This window comes from Eleutherodactylus coqui, chromosome 5, assembly GCF_035609145.1.
Source record: "Eleutherodactylus coqui strain aEleCoq1 chromosome 5, aEleCoq1.hap1, whole genome shotgun sequence".
In the NCBI taxonomy this organism is placed as follows: Eukaryota; Metazoa; Chordata; class Amphibia; order Anura; family Eleutherodactylidae; genus Eleutherodactylus; species Eleutherodactylus coqui.
The window spans coordinates 195,799,070-195,823,818 of record NC_089841.1 but is presented as its reverse complement, the minus strand read 5'-3'; the positions used below and the strand labels follow the sequence as shown (position 1 = coordinate 195,823,818).

At 43.0% G+C, this 24,749-nt stretch overlaps 1 protein-coding gene across 2 annotated transcripts in view; it reads left to right on the top strand.

Moving 5' to 3' along the window:
- MMP14 (matrix metallopeptidase 14) overlaps positions 1–24,749 on the top strand; it is a 37,961-nt gene that overhangs the window by 1,022 nt on the left and 12,190 nt on the right. Inside the window, exon 2 of one of the 2 annotated variants that reach the window (XM_066603967.1) lies at positions 17,018–17,062. The exons of the other annotated variant lie outside the window; for it this stretch is intronic. Within the exon in view, the coding sequence (XP_066460064.1) occupies positions 17,018–17,062 (45 nt within the window). The remainder of the gene's footprint in view (positions 1–17,017; positions 17,063–24,749) is intronic. 2 annotated transcript variants of the gene reach the window in all.

Sequence of the window (24,749 nt, the reverse complement as noted above, 5' to 3'; positions counted from 1 at the left end):
GGTGTTTCTGCCATTAATTCACAAAGATATCTTTTATTTTAACCAGTTCTTCAAAAAAAAAAATGCAAAATGTGGTGTATTAAGTAAAATGGACCAGAGAAGAAGGGGTGAAAATAGGAGCCAGGAGACTGAATGAGGAGAGTCATTGTGGGAGGAGGAGGTGGGGAGAGAGAGGCCACTTGGAGGATCTTCCATTGAACAGACAGATTTCTTTGGTCTCCTTGTCCTAGCTAACCAGAGACATGGAGCTTAACAACAAGCTATGTGTCTTGTGAATGCAGCAATGTTGTCTGATTTTCCAAATAAATGAACTGATTTCAAAGACTCTGCTATACAAATGATGTCTGAGAGCGGTAAAACTTGAGTTAGTGTGCAAAACCGAAAAAGGTCCACGACTGTTTCAGAAGGGATTCCAAATCGAAAATATGAAAGCCAAGTTGCCTTTTTCCTTATTTTAGTCACTTTATTAAAGGCTGATAATCACCATAGCTTGCATTGACTAAACACTATAAGACAATGTTACTTCTTTTCCAAAGTTGTTTATTGTTTACTGTTAGTTACACCAAACATATTTCATCATAATGCAGAATCAAGCCTAGGAAGTGTGCATCCATTATAGTGACGCAAGTACATGGCATACATAGGGTTAAGTTCCCAGACTTAGTTCTGGTCCCCGTTCACACAAAGACTTACTTAAGTTTTGCTTTGAATTGTTCCAGTAACAATCTGAAATGAGCGTTCTCCTAAAATGTCGATGTAAGCATTCCAGGCCAACGAGGGAGAAAAGTATTAGTTCAGCAAGAGACATTACCACATTTTCCTCCATTTTGTGCAGATGCTGAGTTTTTGTTAACTTTTTCTATTGCTGAGTACTTTACCCCCCCCCCCCCCCCCCCCTCATGACTCCTCACCTATGCTTGCATTCCTGGCAGGCACAATCATCTGTTTATCCAGTGACTACTTCACCACATCTGCATTGACCAAGGTATTGTTAAAGGGGTTGTCCAGGGTTAATATGATTTTGTAAAACCTGATCTCAATCTGTTAAAACAATAAAAGTGGACATACCCGCCCTCTCTCCCGGCGATCCAGCACTGCAGTCTTTGTTTAGGAACGGCTACCACCTGACCACTGCAGCCAATCAGAGGCCACAGCAGTCAGGTGCCGTTCTCCTGGCATCATGACTCCAAGGACTGAGCGGTGATCTGGGAAAACAGTCAGGTGATAACTGTTCCTAAACAAAGACCAAGAGGACTGCGGGGCTGCAGCGCTAGATCGCTGGGGGGAAGGGCGGAAAGTACCACTGATTGTTTTAACAGATTGGGATCCAGTTTTAAAAATGATATGACACCCAGACAACTCCTTTAATAAACCAGAAGATGATGTTCCAGCTACCTTGGGAATTTGGAAAATCAATTGGATTGGAACTATACTAAAAAAATTGCTTATAACTATTTCCGCCCTGGAATATTTTCTGCCATTGGAAATATCTGTGCATGCATGCAGTTTTCCTGGCAAGCTTCCCAATAATGCAAAGTATTGTAATGCTTGTCAGAGAGGGCTGGGAGATTTAACGTCTATTACTAACTTAGGCCGGGCTCACGCGGCCGTATGCAAAATCCGTTTGCGAAGGCCGGCAGTGGATTCCAGCCTGGCCCTGACCCTGCGTATGGCCACATAATGTGCTGCATATAACCACGCACTCACGCAGGCGGTCATGCACACTACACCTTTTTTTCAGAGATGACTCAGGTACCCGCAGCCCATACGCCATGTAATAGCGTATGGGCTGCGGGTTTACCCACGACCATAGAGCACAATTGGCTCTATGTCGTGGATTCCGCGGTAAAATAGACCATGCTGCGTTCTATTTACCGTGAGCGTATTGCTCAATTCTGACCCGCTAATGTGAGCGGAACTGCGAAATCCAATGCATTACCGCGGATCATACGAGCGCGGAATCCGCAATTTAAATCCGGTTGTGTGAGACCGGCCTTAAAGAGACAAAAAAAGTCTGAATTTACTAATTCCATTGTGTCTAAATCTTCAAGAAATCCAGATGTTTTTAATATATGGGTAGGAATACAAAAGTGGGTCACCGAGCCATATAGGGTAAGCCAACATTATCCTCATTTAGCATTCTCCTTACTGAGCAAATTCTAGTACGAATAACAGAAATGTCGATTCAGCATTAGAAAATTAACCAGTTCATAGTTAGAAAAGTTTAACTTCATTAACAATAATATTCTTATTTTATTACCAAAGATGATAAATACACAGAGCTGATGGAGTCAGCACCATGCACTCACACACACCAGAACTATACCTCTACAACTGTGTACATGCTGCATGTATATACCACAGGTACTGCATAGGTATCCACATGCAAAGAATGACGCATACATAATTGTGTCCTTAAAGGGGATGTCTAACAGCGCTATAGGTGGTATGAAAGGATCTCAAAACACAGGACTATGACATAGCAAGGGGTGCATTCAGGGCCGTATTTACACCCAGGCATTGGAGGTCCAGTGCCTAGGGCGGCTGCTGTAAGGGGGCAGCTCCTGCCTCCCTGCCAGCTGATTTAAAAAACAAATTGCTTTGTTTTGATTCTCTCTATGTCGAACTTCCAAGCAAAGGGGTACAAAGGGACCAGCGTTACTTGGGGAGGGGATCAGGGGCATAGAGGGACCACCGTTACTTAGGGAGGGGTCAAAGGCACAAATGGACTACTCTTACTTTGCATGAAGGGGCAGAAACAAAGGTACCACTATTACTTAACAAGGATGATAGGGGCACAGAGACCACTGTTACTTTGTGGGAGACACAGAGGGGCGGACCACTACCACTTTGTGGCGCACTATTGCTTGTTATGGGTACAAAGGGGACTTACTACTTTGATGCACAAAGTGGATATTATTAATGTGTGAGTGCACAAAAAGGGGTACTATTATTGTGGGGCACAAAGGAGGAATCATTAACACAGGCCAGTTGCGAAATCTTTCATTAAAGGGCTTGTACCAAGATTTCAAGTTTTGCTCTATCCACAGGATATCTGAAGGATAGGGGTAATCTTGCTGATCATGGGGGTCTCACTCCTGAGGTCCTCACCGATCTTGAAAACAGGGGTCCCATGTTCCCAGTTCTGTTCACTGGGGGGTTACTGCACCTCCTCACTGTGAGAGGGAGATTGAATGGAGTGCTGGTTGAGCAAGCACACTAATGCTCCATTTACTTTCAATGAGACTGCTGACATATCTGAGCGGCAAGCACTCGTGTGTTTTCATCAGCCCCATTAAAATGAATGGAGTTCTGACCGCGCATGTTCAGTCAGCATTCTGCAGAGATAGGCAGAGGGGGCCTCAGGACCCCCTGTTCTCAATATCAGCAGGGATCTTAGCAATGAGACCCCCACCGCTCAGCAAGTTATCCACGATCTTGTGGTGTGGTGGTGATAGTGTGGTGGAAATATACAGTATGGTGATAACTTTTTGACTCTTGTAGTTTATTTATATCCTATCACTGTTGAGTGGTGTTATTTAATTACAATATGCAGTGTTAGAAATAATGGTACAGTGGTGTTATCCAGTCACTATATGGGGGTGTTATCTAGTCACTATATGGGGGTGTTATCTAGTCACTATATGGGGGTGTTATCCAGTCACTATATGGTGCTGCTATCTAGTCACTATATGGGGGTGTTATCCAGTCACTATATGGTGCTGCTATCTAGTCACTATATGGGGGTGTTATCTAGTCACTATATGGGGGTGTTATCCAGTCACTATATGGGGGTGTTATCCAGTCACTATATGGGGGTGTTATCCAGTCATTATATGGGGGTGTTATGTAGTCACTATATGGTGGTGTTATCTAGTCACTATATGGTGCTGCTATCTAGTCACTATATGGTGCTGCTATCTAGTCACTATATGGGGGTGTTATCCAGTCACTATATGGGGGTGTTATCTAGTCACTATATCGTGGTGTTATCCAGTCACTATATGGTGCTGCTATCTAGTCACTATATGGGGGTGTTATCCAGTCACTATATGGTGCTGCTATCCAGTCATTATATGGGGGTGTTATCTAGTCACTATATGGGGGTGTTAGCCAGTCACTATATGGGGGTGTTATCCAGTCACTATATGGGGGTGTTATCTAGTCACTATATGGGGGTGTTATCTAGTCACTATATGGGGGTGTTATCCAGTCACGATATGGTGCTGCTATCTAGTCACTATATGGGGGTGTTATCTAGTCACTATATGGTGCTGCTATCTAGTCACTATATGAGGGTGTTATCCAGTCACTATATGGGGGTGTTATCCAGTCACTATATGGGGGTGTTATCTAGTCACTATATGGTGCTGCTATCTAGTCACTATATGGGGGTGTTATCCAGTCACTATATGGGGGTGTTATCTAGTCGCTATATGGTGGTGTTATCTAGTTGCTATATGGTGGTGTTACTAGTCACTATATGGGGGTGTTATCTAGTCACTATATGGTGGTGTTATCTAGTCGCTATATGGTGGTGTTAACTAGTCACTATATGGGGGTGTTATCTAGTCACTATATGGTGGTGTTATCTAGTCACTATATGGTGGTGTTATCCAGTCACTATATGGTGGTGCTATCCAGTCATTATATGGTGGTGTTATGTAGTCACTATATGGTGGTGTTATCCAGTCACTATATGGTGCTGCTACCTAGTCACTATATGGGGGTGTTATCCAGTCACTATATGGGGGTGTTATCTAGTCACTATATGGGGGTGTTATCCAGTCACTATATGGTGGTGTTATCCAGTCACTATATGGTGGTGCTATCTAGTCACTATATGGGGGTGTTATCCAGTCACTATATGGTGGTGTTATCCAGTCACTATATGGTGGTGTTATCCAGTCACTATATGGTGCTGCTATCTAGTCACTATATGGGGGTGTTATCCAGTCACTATATGGGGGTGTTATCTACTCACTATATGGGGGTGTTATCTAGTCACTATATGGGGGTGTTATCCAGTCACTATATAGTGGTGTTATCTAGTCACTGTATGGGGGTGTTATCTAGTCACTATATGGTGGTGTTATCTAGTCACTATATGGGGGTGTTATCTAGTCACTATATGGTGGTGTTATCTAGTCACTATATGGGGGTGTTATCTAGTCACTATATCGTGGTGTTATCTAGTCACTATATGGGGGTGTTATCCAGTCACTATATGGTGGTGTTATCTAGTTACTATATGGGGGTGTTATCTAGTCACTATATGGTGGTGTTATCCAGTCACTATATGGTGGTGTTATCTAGTCACTATATGGGGGTGTTATCTAGTCGCTATATGGTGGTGTTATCTAGTTGCTATATGGTGGTGTTACTAGTCACTATATGGGGGTGTTATCTAGTCACTATATGGTGGTGTTATCTAGTCACTATATGGGGGTGTTATCTAGTCGCTATATGGTGGTGTTAACTAGTCACAATATGGGGGTGTTATCTAGTCACTATATCGTGGTGTTATCTAGTCACTATATGGTGGTGTTATCCAGTTACTATATGGTGGTGCTATCCAGTCACTATATGGTGGTGCTATCTAGTCACTATATGGTGGTGTTATCCAGTCACTATATGGGGGTGTTATCCAGTCACTATATGGTGGTGCTATCTAGTCACTATATGTGGGTGTTATCTAGTCACTATATGGGAGTGTTATCTAGTCACTATATGGTGGTGTTATCTAGTCACTATATGGTGGTGTTATCTAGTCACTATATGGTGGTGCTAGCTAGTCACTATATGTGGGTGTTATCTAGTCACTATATGGGAGTGTTATCTAGTCACTATATGGGGGTGCTATCCAGTCACTATATGGTGGTGTTATCCAGTCATTATATGGGGGTGTTATCTAGTCACTATATGGTGGTGTTATCTAGTCACTATATGGGGGTGTTATCTAGTCACTATATGGTGGTGTTATCTAGTCACTATATGGTGGTGTTATCTAGTCACTATATGGTGGTGTTATCCAGTCACTATATGGGGGTGCTATCCAGTCATTATATGGGGGTGTTATGTAGTCACTATATGGTGGTGTTATCTAGTCACTATATGGTGGTGTTATCTAGTCACTATATGGTGGTGCTATCTAGTCACTATATGGGGGTGTTATCCAGTCACTATATGGGGGTGCTATCCAGTCATTATATGGGGGTGCTATCCAGTCATTATATGAGGGTGTTATCTAGTCACTGTATGGTGGTATATCTAGTCACTATATGGTGGTGTTATCTAGTCACTATATGGTGGTGTTATCCAGTCACTATATGGGGGTGCTATCCAGTCATTATATGAGGGTGTTATCTAGTCACTATATGGTGGTGTTATCTAGTCACTATATGGTGGTGTTATCTAGTCACTATATGGTGGTGTTATCCAGTCACTATATGGGGGTGCTATCCAGTCATTATATGGGGGTGTTATCTAGTCACTATATGGTGGTGTTATCTAGTCACTATATGGTGGTGCTATCTAGCCACTATATGGTGGTGCTATCTAGCCACTATATGGTGGTTCTATCTAGTCACTATATGGGGGTGTTATCCAGTCACTATATGGGGGTGCTATCTAGTCACTATATGGGGGTGTTATCCAATCCCAGGCTTTAAGAGGGGCGTATTCAAGCTTATTCCCCAAGGCGGCCTAAACTGTAAATATGGCCCTGATTACAAGTGGTATGACTCTATTGAATTTGGATGTTCTTTCCTTACAATTCACAAACTAAGGAATAGCAATATAAAATGTAATACTTTTGCCTCATAATAATCCTGCCCTGAATTTTACATTCATTTCTTTAGGGTCCTTTTACATGGGACGACTGTCCGGTAATTACGCGCACGACAGTCATACCTATGCTTGCGTACAGGAGCAAGGATTGCTCAGTGAATGGAGGTAGAGCGGGCTGGAGATCTCTTCCGTCCACCCACTTGCATTCACAGTAAACAGGCAGTTGCTCATAGACGAACGACTGCCTGTTTACACGGGCCGATTGTTATTAGATTTTTATGCCTGCAGAAATGAAACATTATTATTCGGCATTCATTGACTACCGGTATTTACACTGAACGATCATCATTCAGATACCGTCAATCCAATAATATTCTGAACTATATCGTTCAGTGTAAGAGGGCCCATAGTGGCTAACCTTCCATACTTTGGACAACACTCTTAAGCTTAGATATTATCTTGAACCCAGCCATCAGCAGAGCTGTCTTTGTGATATTCGCTATATGCGCTTTTGGATTTGCTGAACTTTTTGTCTACAATTCGTTAAGAAACCGTTATCTAGGGGGTAAAGAATGCCAGCCAATACTTTTGTTTGTACTAGAACGGAAGTCTCCAGTTCCTGGGCTCTGATGCTGCTACTATGAAGTCTAACCCCATCTGCACTGGATGTGGGTCTTCAGAATGAATGCTGTCATGGGTAGTTTCCCACCATTGCGGCTTGTAAGGCTTTGGCTGCATAAGTAACATTATTGAAATGACTTGTCTCTGGAAGTGGCTTTAAAATGCATCCGATGAAGGAAGATATGTGGCCACTCAAAAGGTCTAATTCTTGCTACATCTTCATCTAAAAGGCTTATACACATTACATAGTTGAAGGTGGGCTGACAATATAATTTGTGTGCAGCCCCATGTCCCGAGACGTGCTGTTTGGGTAAACAAGTATCAGACATGATAGATTTTAACCTGCCTAAAGGTGCCTTTACATGGGGCAAATAACGTTCAGAGAGTCCCTCAGAAAAGTCCCTGAAACATACAATGTCAGCCGTTCCCTTCTTTTACACAGAGTGATGATTGTTTATTAGCTGTTTGCCGAAATCTCATTCATAGAGGGGATCTCCGTGCCAATTCTTTCACAAGACGTTCAAATACAAATGACTGGGACATTACATCAGACAACTTTTGATGAACGAGTGACTTTTTTCGTAGGCTGAACCGAACCAACTAGCAACCAATCACCCATCACCCTGTCTGTGCCTGAACAATTATCGTTTCAATTTGCTATTTCGAGGGATTATTTGGTTAATGGTCGCCCCGTATAAAGATACCTTAAGACTTTGTTGCCTGGAGATAAATGACCCGTCACTTTTCTTCCTATGTCACTAATCATGCACAATTGGGCGAACCTAGTTAGTATGATATAAGGAGACACAGATTAGATATTAGAAAAAAACTTTTTGACAGTGAGGGTGATCAATGAGTAGAACAGGTTACCATGGGAGGTGGTGAGTTATCCTTCAATGGAAGTGTTCAAACAAAGGCTGGATAGATATCTATCTGGCATGATTTAATGATCCTACACTGAGCAGGGTGTTGGACCCGATGACCCTGGAGGTCTCTTTCAACTCTACCATTCTATTATTATATGATTTGAGAGTTTGGGGAGATTTGTCAGATTTTCTTGATTTTCTGTCGACATGGCAAAGTAGTGCAAGCATTGCTTATTAAATATAGATTAGCTATCCAAACTACTAAGTGTGCTTTCTGGCCCCAGCTCTTTACCAGCATGCTATGCCTATAGATGTGTCTTCTGTTGCTTATTTACGAGTGATTTATGACATTTGAAATTTTATAATGGCATATTTATTAACTCTACCGACACTTCTTGACACAAATGTCAGATGCTGTTCATGTCTGTTACAAGGGGTGCAACTTCACATTTGCACAAGTGGGAGTGTTTATGTACAGCCTGTCGTTGTTCTATAACCTGCACCATATTGCAATGTTAGTGGCCATTGTATCTCAATAGCCCGTTAATGAGGCTGTCACCTTGTCCTTCTTGTACTACTTAGATTTATCACAAGCCCCAGCAGATGTTTTCTTATTAATCAATTACTGCATTACTTTGTCAACAGTCCTCATTGTCCCTTGATATGGTAACTCCAAAAATGCTTTCAATATGTCCAATACCATGGCAGAGCTGTATAACAAAACATGGTAAATAGCCACTTTTAGTTTTAGGTGGCTCTAAAAGTTTGCTCCGCCTAAAGGACCCCGGATGCATGTTGTTGGGGCGCAATAAGGATGAACAACTATTGATCGAACAATCCTATATTGCATGATCATTTTGCAGATGCAGCAATACACATTTTGGTCTATATTGGTCGTTACAGTCATTCAAACTGGTCATACATGTTCAGTGACGTTGGGTGTACGACAGAGGCGTAACTTGAAGCTTCTGGGCCCCAATGCAAAACGTGTAACAGGGCCCCCAACTATAATGCTTTATTGATACTACTGGGCTTCCTATATGGAGAGGAGAGGCCCTATGGGCCCCCTAAGGCTCCTGGGCCCGGGTGCAAATGCATCCCCTGCATCCTCTATAGTTACGCCACTGTTGTACGATCTTTGTGCGAACATTGTTTCAAGAAAGATCTTTGTGGAAGAAAATTATTTAGTTTCAAATCTCAACCAAATTTCCTTTTACTTTAGTTTAATATTTATGGGCACCTGAAGGCAGAGGCGTAGCTAAAGGCTCATGGGCCCAGATGCAAAACATTATCTTGGGGTCACCCAACTTCTCCTAACCCTGTAATGCAGAGGCGTAACTTGAAGCTCCTGGGCCCCAATGCAAAACCTGTAACAGGGCCCCATAGTACTGGGCTCCATATATGGAGAAGAGAAGCCTTATGGGCCCCCTAAGGCTCCTGGGCCCGGGTGCAACCGCACCCCCTGCATCCCCTATAGTTACGCCAGTACCTGAAGGCAAACTCGAGGATTTGGAGCTCTATACCTGAAAACAAGAGCCTAACTAATCTAAAGATCTAGTTAGAAACTGCTCAGCAGAGAATTTTGAACATATTCAGAGAAAAACACTTAATTATGGGAAAAACAGAAAGGCAGACATTCACATTAATCTATGACCATGACCGGCTTCTGAGTTGTCTATAAACTATCCTTCTCAAGTTTTCTACTGCTAAACTATGCCTGTGCAGTCATGTGTTATATGCTGATCGAAAAGCTACATCTGTCCAGACCTGTTTGTTGATGCAACATTCCTGGTGAAACGCAGAGAATAAAGTGCAGTCAGTGAGATCATTGGATTCAGACCACCATATATCAGCAGAACAGGGGCCTCCTGACTCCAGAAGGGAGTTGATGAGGTGGAGAGGTGGTCATGCATGCAGCATTCCCCAGCACAGTTCCATGGCAGGAGTGAAACACCATAATGTAGAGAACAGCCTGTAAGTGTGGTTTCTTCAACCCTGGAGTGATTACAGGGGAGAAGAGGACCTCAATTTTAAAAATAGGTGAGAGTCATGGAATTGAAATCAGCTCGTATCTGACATTTATGGCATATACTTTTGATATGTAATAAATGTCTCAGATGGTGATCCCCATTTAAGTTTTATTGCAGCCCTAGGAAGTGGTTCAATATGACAATGTGGCCCTAAGACCCGAATAGGTTGTGCATCCCTTGTTCATAGTATCTGTTTCTTTACTATTCCCTAATCACTCACCAATGAAGCTTACAATCTAATTTCTGTGGTACATGTACTTATGGGGATGTCATGGGATACATATGAATATAGTCAATGACATATGTCATATTACTAAAGTGTGCTAAATTGGGAACTCTTAGCACCATAATATTCTAAGGGGGGTTTCACATCTGCATCGGAACCTCCAGTTGCTTTTTCTTCCGTACCAAAACGAGCAGCTGGGCAGAAATCGAGCAGACCCCATTATAGTCAATGGGGTTCTCCCACCGGGGAGCAGGAGCCAGCTGATGGTTCTCCGCACTGAGCCTATCTGACAGATAAGTTCATCGTGGAAAATCGCAGCAATTAGCAGCATGCTGTGATTTGCCCCACGCGAGCGGAGATATGCTATGATTCTCTGCTTGCGGACAGGGGGGCTACACTTTCCATAGCAACACTATGGAAAGTGTGCACTGCGATCCCCGTGGCTGGATTATCGCCCATGGACAGGCAGGCTAAGGCTAGTTGCACACATGAACGTGGCAAGCGCGGTGATTTCAAACGCGCCGCTTTGCCATGATTTGACTTTCGCTTTCGGCCGCAGCTCCCTGCAGCTGACAGCATGTTTTAGTGCTCCCCTTCATTGTGATGGTTGATGAGGTGCGCTTAACGGACAAAGATAGAGTAGACAGCATTTGAAAATCCCAGCGCCGGAAAGCGCCGACCAGCTCCGTGATGGAACGCCACATTGATTTTAATGGTAGCGTCATACCGCGAATAATGCGGCATTCAAAACAGCATTCAATCCAGATAATAGATCAGCAGTTAAAAATGGTAGAAAACCCCTTTAGGTACAATGAAATGCATGGAAGCACAAAATAATGTTGAGTTCCGATATATGTACAGGCACTATTCAAAAGACTGAGCCAGTGCAAACATCAGTTCTTTTTGTGGTTGAAATAGGCAAATACTGTTCAGGTTTTATATTCCCATGATTTCAGGAAATGTTGATTTTGAGCCTCACATACCAGAAACTTTACATGAACTGTGGATTTTTTTTACTTGGTATGGAAAGTTTAAGAAGTCTGTGTTATTAGCAAAGCTTGTTGAGGAAGCAGATATACCATATAAAGTCATCTTAATCTGCCCCATCATCCAGCACCATGGATTCCTGCTGTGTGAGTTGCCCCATTTGATGAATTGATTTATCCTCTTGTCCTGCTCAAGGTATAACGCTAGTAGCATACAGCGGTTCACTTCAGTCCGGTGTCCTAGTTTGTTCTCTAGTCCATACTTTGTCAAAAAAAAAAAGAATTGCATTAGGGCTCATGTCCCCGGGCGTATGTATAAAACGATGTGGGTCTACCTGCAGCGTTTTACCGATTTTGTAAGCCTGTGGATGGCTGCAAGTGTACTGCACATACCCATGTATCACACACACACACACGGACATGCGCAGTATGACTTTTTTTAATCCCCTGCTCTGTTTCAGAGTGTGGATGGGCATGAAAATGGTGCCCATACGCAATGTATTGTGTACGGACAGCGTATCATACGCAGCCTATACAAATTTATAGGGCTCACGCTGCGTGGTACGCAGAGAAATAGAGCATGCTATTGCTCATTCATATTGCAGTGTCTACACGCACATGCGCATGGATCAATGAAAGTCCATTGACTTTCATTGACTCCATTCACCACATATCAGACGGCTGTGCAACGCACGCGTAATACAGGGTGAAATTACAGTCATGGACATGAACCTTTCCATAAACTAGGAATCGAGAAGTCAAATTTGGACGTATGTTTGTAAAGCTGGCCGTAGACCAGGAGTGCAGACCTGTTCATTTTCTGTGGCTCCGAGCTATCTCTGGCATCCCCCATAGTTGGGACTCTGCTCTGTTCAGTACTCAAGGGAGAAATAGATGGCTGGTCTTGAATGTGACTTTGGCCATTGTTATTCATGGGGGATGTGGAACATTCGTCTGTTTCCATAAATCCCTATAAAATAGTTGTGCTTATGTGTTGCCACTTCAACCTTTTTTCTTTGGAATGTCAAATGGGGGAACAGGGGGCCCCCATTTTCTGTATAAATGTCAGAAATGGGACTCCCACTTATTAGGTATTTATGGTATATATAGTTTATATATATCAGATGGAAATACCCCTTTAAATGGAGTGTGGCAAGAAAAAGCATTATTCCCAGGATAGAAAATAAGTTTCTGACCGGTGATGGTCTGACCACTGTGATCAAGTGCTAGCCACTCTATAGTACTCCCATTAAAATGAATGGAGCAGCAGTGCGCATACAAGACCACCACTACATCCTGTTCTCAGGATCAATGAGGATCTCAGTGGTCAGACCTCCACAATCAGAAAGTCATCCCTTATGCTGTGGATGGTGGATAATGTTCTATGTTGGCAGAACCCCCAGTTTTATTGCAATCCTTGGGAGTAGTACAATCTAAAGGCTGATTTAGACACAACGATTTTCACTTAAAAATTGCTCAAAGCCATCTTTTGAGCGATAATCGTTGTGTCTAACTGCACTGATATTGTGCAGTTTTCGTTAAGCAGTCGCTGATCGCTGATTGTTCAGCATGCTGAAAGATCAGCAATCAGTTATCAGGAATTTACAGCGGGATACAGCTGATACTATTGTTTCAGCTGTATCCCGCTCCCTGAAGACAGGCTGGGTATGAAGAACAGAGCTGCTCAGCTGTGTTCTCCATACCCCGCTCGGAGCGCTAGGCTGTATAACAGCCGGGCGCTCGGAGCGGAGAACAGCTGGATGCAGAAGACAAGTGGCCCCACTTGTCTTCTGCATCTCCTCCTCAGAGCGCAAGGTGATCGCTCAACGTTGGAGCGATCACCTCGCGCTGTAAAATGCACACGATTATCGCTCAAAAATCGCTCAAAAGATTTTTTGAGCGATAATCATTGTATCTTAACCAGGCTTAATAGTGTGGTCCTCAGACCAAAAACATTGCACACACCTGAGCCATGCATCTGTGACACTTACTGTTCAGGAGCTAAATGCTCATCATTCGAAAATCCACTCCCAATACCGTCACAAAAAGGGAGGAGAACCCAATAATTCACAGATTTTGTTGTGCTTCTATTCAAGATGCTTCCGTATAAGACACAGTTATTGTATCAGATAGGAAAAACCCAAGCTGTCCGTGACCAGTTCTTCATGTCTTATAGCATATAAGTGGCATCTCTGGCCCTAGCAGGTTTGTATTTTCCCATTTATTTGCAGTAGGATTGATCCCAAGACATTAGTGTTTTAAAAACTTATTACACCTCCCTTAACGGTTTTCCCTAAAAAAAAAAGCCAGAGTGTCTAAGTAAAATTCAGGAAATTAATAGCAAGTGCCATTTTTTGGCGTAAAATTTTGGTGCAGAGTATACCCGCCACTAGGTGGCGTAAGCAAGAGAAGATGGTCTACTGTGTATTGAGTTGTGTCAAACGTATCATATAACTTACTCTGTTTTGATAAATTTGGCTCAATTTCTTCTGGTCTGGTCTAATTATCTTCAGTGTAACTTGGGGACAGTGTTGATATATCTGCCCCCGTGTGTGTGTGAGGCAAGGTACGTGGACATTTTTAGGTTTTTATTTCTCTTTTATTTTAACACAAGTGAGTCATTGCTACTCCCATTCAAAGGCTGTTGAGAATTTCCCTGGATACATTCCCAGTGTTATGCCTGTAATGTTATACCTTGCAGGCAGTTTTTGGCATTTAAAACAGTAATATTATGATGACACCAATGTGATAATATGTGTATAAACACAATATAAATAGTATACAGAACACAGAATTACAAACATAGTGTTATAGCAGAACAAAACTTAATATAGCAAAAGAAAACTACAAAAAGGAGTCAAGTAAACCCAAAAAAACACAGTGTACAGGAGGGCAAAATGTCCACAGCTGGTGTTGGAATAGACTATGGCACTTACTAAAACATCTCATATTGATGAAATCTACATATAACTTTATTACATAATGTAGGTAAACCGGTGATGTCATGTCTGTGTATGTACAGCTCTTATATGGCCAAGAGCCACTGCATTATTAGTGGGGTAATTGGAGAAGGATTAGGTCTTGTCTACCTAGAAATCCTGCCTTCAGCGCTGCAGACTGGGAGCCACCTTCCATAGGAATGCATGCCTCCAGACCTTCTACCTAAGAAATGTCTGAAACCTACCACCATTTAAAATACAATACATCCAATCAAGTGTCAGCAGTAAAGATTACGTGAGCATAAATGTAATTGAAAGAATCAAATATATACATGTAGTTAAAGGGGTTTTCTAGGACTAAACTATTGCTAGCTTGTCCTATTGATAGGTCATCAGTAGTTGATGGTGCGGGTCCACCACTTGGGATCCAACGATCAGCTGATTGAAGAGATTGGGTGAACACCACAGCCTCTTCTCAGGCATGCAACATCCCATTTATCTGTCACATGGCCTAAGGGCAGCTCAGTCCCGCTCAAGTCAATGGGATGGAGATGCAATACCAGGCACAGTTATTATACAATGTAGGCGCTGTGTCTGATATGGACAAACGTGACTGCGATGCTTACCTGAGCGCTGCTGTCACTTCAATAACTGATTGCTGAGGCATGTATTGTATATACTAGCAGCAAACAAGTAAACTAACCATAAATCAGATACTTTCTGTATGGAGAGAATACAAATAACTAGAATGCATTGCAAGTTGTTAATGATAATACTTCATTATTTCCCTTCTAAGTTTTAAAGGGAACCTGTCACCAGTTTGGAAGTGGCAACACCAATGGCTTGTAGATAACACGACATTGGAAAGTATGCCAATAGTTTTCTTTATTTATGTCAACATACCTGATAAAAGTAAGTTGAATCTTTCCCCTACTGTATGCAAATGAATGCTGAGTAGTCTGAAAGGTGGGCCGAGACCATCTATGCTGTCTGCAGTGGCTTCCAATCATCAGCCTTCCTTTTCCCGATTGATAGGTGACATCTCCTAGACATCCACAGTCTTGTCCATATCTTGGGCATGTACTGTTCAACCACAGACCAGGGCATACGAAGAGTCAGTTGAGTTTGTCACTAATAGGGCTAGACTACCTGCACATGTGCTGGTCCATGGCTATGTGAGATCTATGTCATGCATCAATCATAGAGAGGGCAGATGGGGATTGGAGGGCAGCAGACAGTCCTGGACGACCTACTTAAAGGGGTTGTCTCACGCCGAAACGGGTTTTTTTTTTATTCAATAGGCCCCCCGTTCGGCGCGAGACAAACCCGATGCATGTGTTAAAAAAAAAAAACGGGTAGTACTTACCCGAATTCCTGCGCTGCGGCGACTTCTTCCTTCTTCTTACTTACCTTAGTAAGATGGCCGCCGGGATCTTCACTGTGAGGTCCATTGCCGATTCCAGCCTCCTGATTGGCTGGAATCGGCACACGTGACGGGGCGGAGCTACAAGGAGCAGCTCTCCGGCACGAGCGGCCCCATTCAGAAGGGAGAAGACCGCACAGCGCAAGCGCGTCTAAAATCGCCAGAAGAGGCGATTTTAGACGGATCCATGGAGACGAGGACGCCAGCAATGGAACAGGTAAGTGAATAACTTCTGTATGGCTCATAATTAATGCATGATGTATATTACAAAGTGCATTAATATGGCCATACAGAAGTGCATAACCCCACATGCTTTCATGAGACAACCCCTTTAACCGCTTGGCATTCATTTACATAACAGTGCAGAAAAGATGAAAGCTCATTTACCAAGTATACAGGCATTAGAGACTTTAATTAAAAAAAAAACAAAAAAAAACTGTTGTTCTAATTTAGTCTTACCTACATGCCATCGGTGTCACCAGTTCCGGGCTGGTGACAGATTGCCTTTAGCTTGCGGGAAACTTGGTATTTCAGTTGAATATCCAAAACACCTCTCTGTTTGGAAGGCAGCATCTCATGTCACCACCTTGCAAGCCCTATCGCCCCTCCTTTAGGCTGGAATGTTTCCAAGACATCAAGCCACTCTATGCCTTGTCATTATGGCTCAATCAACTCTTTCACAGTCTTAGGAATTGAGAAGGTTAATAGGGCTTTTAGCGGTGGTGACACGAGGCACAACCTTTAAAACAGACATGCATCTGCCATCACTCACCTTCATTTCCTGTGTTCAGACTTATTATCTCTGTTACCTGCCAGAAAAGGACATCTAATAGGCGTCTTCACTCCCACTTGAAATCAGCACAGCTGTCTATTACACTTCCGGTTTCACAATGTAATATGTGGCTTCATTCACATTGATTTCAACGGGATCAAAGCCGCCTACTGGACTGTCTGTTCCAACCCCAATGACGACGTTCAACGCCGTTCCACTGAGAGCATGCAGGGCGATAAGCTGATTGCCAGGGATCCCAAGTGGCGATCGACTATTGATGACCTATCCTTAACCCAGAAAACCCCTTTATGGTCAATGATTCGCAATCTTTGGTGAAACCCTCTAAATAATTTTTCAATTTGCAGGGAACACCTGCTCCTGACCCCAACTCAAAAAAACTTGGTGTAGGGGTAAGTAAAAAAAATATATTATTCTTGCCTAACACTGTATTTTGGTTGAGACGTGTTGACTGTTTTGACATCTCTGAGCAGGTTGAAATCGATTTGCTGCTATGTTCTGGAAAAATCATGACCGGGTTCCAGAAAATCATCATTGGTATTAGCCCAAGGGAAAAATTAGACCGACCGCATTGAATCATTTCAACAATTAATTTACTTGCCAGTGAGAAAACTGGTTCTGGGGGGTTCAGCAGTTCTCCGTAGGAGTAAACGTGTGCTGAGCCGAATATATGTGTAAATGGGGGAAGTTCCAGTAATGATAAATGCCTCCTGGCTAGCAGTTACCTAATGTCTATGACTAGCTTCATACAAGGCTTGAAGTACAGAGTAGACACATAGTTGATGGTTTCTGAGTGTAACAGTAGAGATTACCCAGTTTCTTGTCGTGTAGTTTTTGTTGTTTAATCGCTGTATGTGCTCATAGTTTCTGCAGGTCTATGCTTGCTAGGCTTTACTCACATCCACATTGTGAAATGGAAACCCTAATTCACTGCCCGACCTGTTGCATGATAGATACCACAAGCCCCTGGGAAACCCCACTGACTTGTAATGAGGTCTGTTGGGCTACGCTGCGTACAGCGCCATTTTTCCCGCCAAGAACTATGGAAGAACTATATACGATCTACTATGGAAGAACTATCATCATTGATCTATGTTAATCGTGTTGATATAAAAGTCATGGCTATCGTTGGTGGGAACTGCAACTTTTTTTAATGAGGATTATAATACGGATTCCGGACTGACATCTAGGTCATTTTAATGTCCCATTGATTCAAGGATAATCCACACTATAGTTAATATGGCGCACATTTTTCAGCAAGTGGACATGAAAACCGTGTCATGAAAAAATAATGGACCTGTCAATTCTGTAGGCAGATTCCGTGCTGGGGAATCCACAAGTGAATTAGCCCAATGATTGAGGCCAAGCTGTGTGCAGATCCCCAGCATCATCAAATGGAAATTCACATCACAAGTCTGCAGTATTTGCACTGATGCCTGATGTGGATTTCCATTGATTCTTCCAATGCAGATTTAATATTGTGTGACCAGGGCCTAAATGTACACGTTCCTAGTAACATTTACAGTCGGGTAATTCTGTACTATCGAGTACATGACTCCCACAAAACATTTACTTTCTATGAGTTTACTTTACATCTCTTCATCCTATTCCTGATTGACAGTCTGTAGTATACTCCAGAGCTGCATTCACAGTCCTGCTGCCATTAGAGACATAGTCGCTCCTTGTTGTCAGATACATCCCTTATATCTTATCTGAGTTCCTGGTACAGTAGAGAAGATTTAGGGCTCCTGCTCACGGGCGGATATTTGCTGTGGAATCCACGGTCGCATCCGCATCATGAATCCGCAGCAAATACCGCCTATTACTTCCTATGGAGATCCGCTGCTTCCTACCCATGAGCAGAAATCAATTGCGATTTCAGCTTGTTAAGGAAAAATTGCAGCATGCTCCATTTTCATGAGGATTCCGCGCAGACGGCTTTCATTGACGTCAATGGAAGCTAGTGGCCCCTCCTGCTGTGTGCAGGAGGCCTTAAGCAGTAAAGATGGTGGAGGGGTAGAATGAGGGGGCGCATTTAATTTAATTATTAAATGGATGGATTTTGTCAAATACTTTGTGCACCTCTACATTCTTTTTTAATCAATGCACTTTGGAAATGAAGACTTTTTTAATGTTTTGGTTTCTATGCTTATATTATTTTCCAAGGCAGTGCAGACTGGAGGACTGAATTCTCAGCAAATTCTGCCAGTCAGAGTAAACTGACAGCTCCTCTTCTAGCCTGCTTCCCTGATGTGAATGTGTGCTCACTGCCTTTCCATTGAGTTATTACAGAGGGCTGTATGACAGTGCCAGGGTATGGTGGAGGCCATCAGGCAAACAGAGCGCAGAGAAAGCTACTATTCCAGAAGGCTGTAATTCACTCCAAATGAATTTACTGCTCTCATCAGCAGTGAAATGGGAACAGCAGCTTCTCTGAGAGAAGATGAGAGATAGCTGTGTAGTACTGAATGGATGTGGCTATGCTACACAGCTTCTGAAAGAGGAGAGGGGAGGGGGAGCTGAGCTTGTACACATTCATGAGAAGGACAAGTTGATCAGTGCTGGGAACACCCCCAGCCAGAAACGTGAATGTAGGAGAGCATGCAAACCTCGTATGAGGCTTTGTAAATACATGAGAAGGAAAACTCAATGCAAGAAACAGATAAGTGCATCTTTTTTTTCTGCAGGGACTTAGTAAGATATGTGTGTATTGATTTTTCATGCACAAACGTTTCCACAGCCTTCAAGTGTATGGGATTCTTTTTTGATATGGGGGCCTTTAAAATTCCTGTTTTTTTGATGGGTGGATGCTGGGGAGGAGTTAAAGACTATTTAAGTAATAGGCACCCTTGCACTTCCTTTCTGAAAATCTTTGAGTTGTCCTCCTTCCCCAGCTTTGGTCTAAGTCACCCATGTGTTCAGTTTCAATCTACTGTTGGGTTTTGGTGGTGTATTATAATTTCACAGCTGGCAGGTTGCTCTTGGAGTACATGGTTACTGACCTACATGCCCATCATACGTCAGGCTGGCATTTGGGTCTATTTTATACATTACTCCTTGTTATTTATAAATATCATTTGAAGAAAATGTAATGATTCACGTTTTTTTTAAATTTTGGTTTCCTAAATCTGTGGCCAACTCTGAATCAACCTGTAAGCATAATATCCAATTCTGTGTTGTTTTTTTCTTTCCTATATTGGTCTTTCGGACCCTCAGAATTTTAGTAGTAAGACACAGGACACTCATTGCGAATAACAGTAAGGGAATGATCTTTCATTGCAGAGTAAATCTACTTGCAGATTTTGATGCAAATTTTGGTGTGGATTTTCACAATGTAATTCCTGCATTCCATTGAAATGGGGTTTGTTAAAGCCCCATTGTACCACATTGTACTGTACATTGCTGCAGAATTTCGGCTCACATTCCTAGCTGAAATTCTGCAGTACTTCACCCTAAGGCTTTACTTGGCAGACAATTATAACACAGCCCTTGCCCCAGACAAAGCAAAGCGGCCTTACAGCTCTTATGGGATCCAGTAGTACCGTCTTTTAGTAACAAAGTAGGCCTTGTGTGGCTCTGTGGCCACTCACACTAATCATTCACTTTCTGCACTCGAGTCTTGGGTATTAGGCATTCATAGTGCACAGCGGCACGGCCAAGTCTACTGACTGGAGTTTCGCACTCCCACGGTCAGGAGGCTCCAAGGCCTCTTAGCAGCTACTTATCTCACTGTTGCACCCAAGCTTTTGCTTGGGCCTTCCACATTCTGCCTTTACATACCTCACGGCATCAAGCACAACAGCCACATTTACATGCCACACCATGCCCTTTATACCCTCAACAAGCAACTCCTTGAAGGGGCGAAACAAGCACTTTCATAGGCTTGGCAGACTCTCGTCTCTCCCTAGTATGGTGACTGGTAATTTCAACCTTCAATGGTCACTGTAGTGGGACCCAGACTAGGCATACCCCATCCAATTGGCCACGCCATGAGCCGTAGCATTAAAGCAATGTTTCACACACATCTTATAACAATTTCAACATCATTCCCACCGGATAGCAGGGGCTCCCAACTCGACCTCCTATAGTCACGTTGATATTCAGGTCTGTGTACCATATTTCCTTCCATTACATTTCTTTGCGGTCTCAGATTACTGTGCAGTGTTACGTTTGAAGACTTCACTTCCCAGTGCAAAAAAGCAGATCAATGCTTGTTTACTAGCCACCTTATTGGCCTCTTTACTAGAGACGGAACAGAGAGATGGAGAAGAAATGGCAGTACCACCTATTGGAAGGCAGCATTCCTGCAAGTCAATGTTAGACTCTTTATACAAGCCTTGTAACAATGAATGGGAATTGAAAGCCAAGCCAGAATCCATACATAGCTGATTCAGGCTGTTTATCCCTCATCAGTGTGCAGTAGGTTTCTGGCTTGGCCTGTGAGAAGCCTGTGATGTGGGTCAGGAACACTGACACTCAAACTGGTTGTCTGCTGTTATAACCCATGCTAAGGAAAACAAGCCCGTTCAGACACATTAGTTGGAGCTCCAGTATTGCATTTGGTTGCAATGCACTTGACTGTGCAGTGCCTGTTGGTCAAAATGATTCTTGACATTCTCCTCTGACCCCTTTCATCAATGGGTTCACTTTTGCAGAATACTTTTTCTCTATCACACCAAGTAAAAAGTAAAGTAATGGTTACTCAATTCTTACATGTAGAATTATTCTAGATGTAAGCTATTAATTGGGGTCATATTTTTATGGTTTCTGTAGGCCGTTTAAAATAGGCTTTAAGTTAGTTGTGTAAGTTCATATCATTGTGTTATTGTCACAATTAAGTCAAATATTGAATCATGCACTAATAGTCTTCTTAAGAACCAAATGTCAAAGGATTTATGCTGTGAATCAGATGATTGTGGCTGCTTGTGGATGTCCATAATAAACTAAGTTTATGTCTGGATGTCTGCTTAGGTGTTTTAATGTCTATGTGTATAATTGGGATTAAGGCGCAAATGAGATCTTTTTACACTAAGTGTCAGTTTACTTCACTTTTGGAAATGTTGGAAGTCGTTCCAGTGCTAGACATGGCTGGGCAAAAGATGGGATATGCAGTCAAATCCACTGGTTTATAATTAGCGTATAGTCCTCTGCCTGACATTTTTGGCATGGGGAAGCTTACCGGATACCATGGACTGAGGGCTTATTCACATAAACTATATTCTCGCATCATTGCGAGGAAAAAAATTGTAGCATGTTCTATCATTGGGCGTTCTCTCGGAACACTTCGCAGTCGCAGCACGTTTTACCTTTGGGCGTTCTCGGAATGCCTCATCCATTATTTTTAATGGGACGTTAAAAGACACTCAGATGCCGGGCGATGTGCATGCGAGTGTGATGTTTCCCATTGAAGTCGATGGGAAACACTTGCGATCCTATCATGTGAGTGAGGATAGCAATTTCACAGAAGCAATGTGGTTTTTTAATCAAAAACACTTTGCATCGCTATGAAAATCGCACATTGCCAAACGTGATATTGGGCCGCCTTTCTCATTCTTTTGCTGGGATGAATAGTGCAGCATACTGGACTATTTTAGTCATCCAAGAGCAACAAAAACATGATGTTATGATGAAGAAGAAATAGCCGAAGTGCTTATATTAGTTTAGGCTCTGTTCTTATCTGTTCCAGAGTCTCTAGTGCAGAACCACTCCTAAAACCCAGACGGGGTAAAGGCCGGAGGGCATGATGGAAGCCAGACGCTCCCCATTATAATCAATGGGGACTGTCTGCTGCTGATCGGTTTTGGCACAGGACAGATCCATTCCCAACACAGATTCCGACTGCCTGCTTTCATGGTAAACCAAGAATATGGAAACCCTGAATGCGAATGTGAACAGTGCATGAGATCAGTTCTCATCATGAGCAGTTTTGATTCCCATCATTAATGTCAGCGGTTTATGTTGATCAAAATAATGGAGCTGATGGTAATTATCGTCAGTTTACCAATCCATATAGCTATAATGCACAAATAATGCAAGCATGGGCCCAGTTTATGGCTATGTTCACACTGGATCCTCTTTTTATAGGAACCACGATAGTTATGAAAGTAACAGTAAACCGGGATTACTTTTGTAATGAATCCATGGCCGTGAAAATCGATCAAATATGAATTCTTTTGAATGGGGTCATATACATGTCCTTTTTTTGGGTGTTCCCCTGGAACTCATCGCCCATTGTATTAAATGGGTCTGGAAAACACATCGCACGGCGGGTGATACAGAATTCCATTAAAAACAATGGGAATTACTTGCTGATCCTTTCAGCCGCCCCGAAGGATCATCTCGGGCATTTTCCCTGAGATCTGAAGAACAGCCCCATACAATTCAGATGGTTGGCAGCCCCTATTCTACAGGGCCACCTTTATGGGCAGACAAATTGTTACTTTTCAGCCTTTTTTCTGTGTTATAGTGCTATATTACGGTATGTTATGTTATCTGGCAAAGGTGAGTTAGTAAAAGGAAAGTATTCCTGGTATTTATATTATTTCTACTGCAGTAACATGTTCTGCAGATCATTATAAACACTATTTAACTGCACTATTTCAACATGTCCAATCCTTTGTTCTGCCGGGAGATAATCTGCTGCCAGAAGCAGTGACTCATCTCCCTCATCCCTAGTGAATAAAGATAAGGGGAGAGTTATTAAAGGGGTTTTCGAGTACCTCTAACCGCTCTTGGCAGTGGGGGAACACATTATATATAATAAAAATAAATTACTTCCCGATGCGCGATGCTCCCCCCGCAACAAGTGCTGCAGCGGTCACGTAGGTTATTTACCCACGTGACCACTGCAGCCAATAGGAGGCTAGACAGGGACGTCATCAATAACGTCCCCTAAATCTGCTTCTGGGCTTCTACATTAGAAGGCCATATGACAGGTTTACCTAATGTCACCAGGCCTTCTGGTTGGGTGATGTCACCTATCAGATGCCTTGGCACCAGACCGCCAAAACAGCGGTCTGGCGCCACAGTTTGTATGTTGATTTTATATAGTTTTGGGCAATGGTAGCCCAAAACTATATAAAATTAATAGCTTGGAAAACCCCTTTAAGACCGGCGTTTGAAACACTGGTCTTATATTATTCCTGCCAGCGTGTGATGCACTAAATATATGAGGAGGCGCCTCTTGGCACCTCCATGTGCCAACGCAGAAATCTGTGCCAGCCGTGAGCTGCAGTAGATTTCTGCTATAATTTACACCAGCCTCTGGCATAAGCTATAAGTCAATATGTCGGCGCACATTGGCCATGGTCTCTCTGGAAAGTGGCGTGGAGCGGATTAGCTTTCAGAAATTCACAAAATGTTATCTTTTGCATCAAAGTGTTGCTGCTTTTTGTACACGTACGTAGGAACATGTGGTAACAAGTCCTCATTTTAGGGGAAAAAATTATTTCCCGACTTCAAGTCTGGCAATCGGAATAATCAGAGTTCTGGCTGCTTTATAGGAGCAGGAAAAGGGAATTCCCTGGCTGATTGGATGCGCTTTACGGAGTGTTCACATGTGCAGGAAAACTGCAGCAGAAACATTTACTGTTAAAGTACATGGCAATAAAGCAAATTCGGTTCACATGTGCAGGAAAACAATGCTGCGGTAACTGTACTGTAACCCTGAGGCAGAATGCAGACGACCGGGTCGGATTCCGACTGTGAAATCTTGCAGCGAAATCAGACCCTGTGCAGCGGCATTGACCCCCGCGTACCTGTCTTGAAGTCTTATTTCTGCTCCGTGGCACATGCACAGTGCAGAGAGTCGTGGCGGCGATGAAATGGATCCGCTTCGACTCGCTGTAGGACGGCTTCCACTGTCTGCAATGGAAGCCGTCTGTGCGAGGCTTGCACTAGAATAGGACATGCTGAGATTTTCCCCTGCACGTGGAAAACCACGGTTGGTATCCACTCGTGGGCATGGAAAGTGTTTTCCATAGCATGTCCTATGGAGAGTATTTGCTGCGGGATCTGGAGGCGAACGCTCGCTCCGGATCCCACAATGCAAATATGGCAGTGGGCATTGGGCCTCAGGCT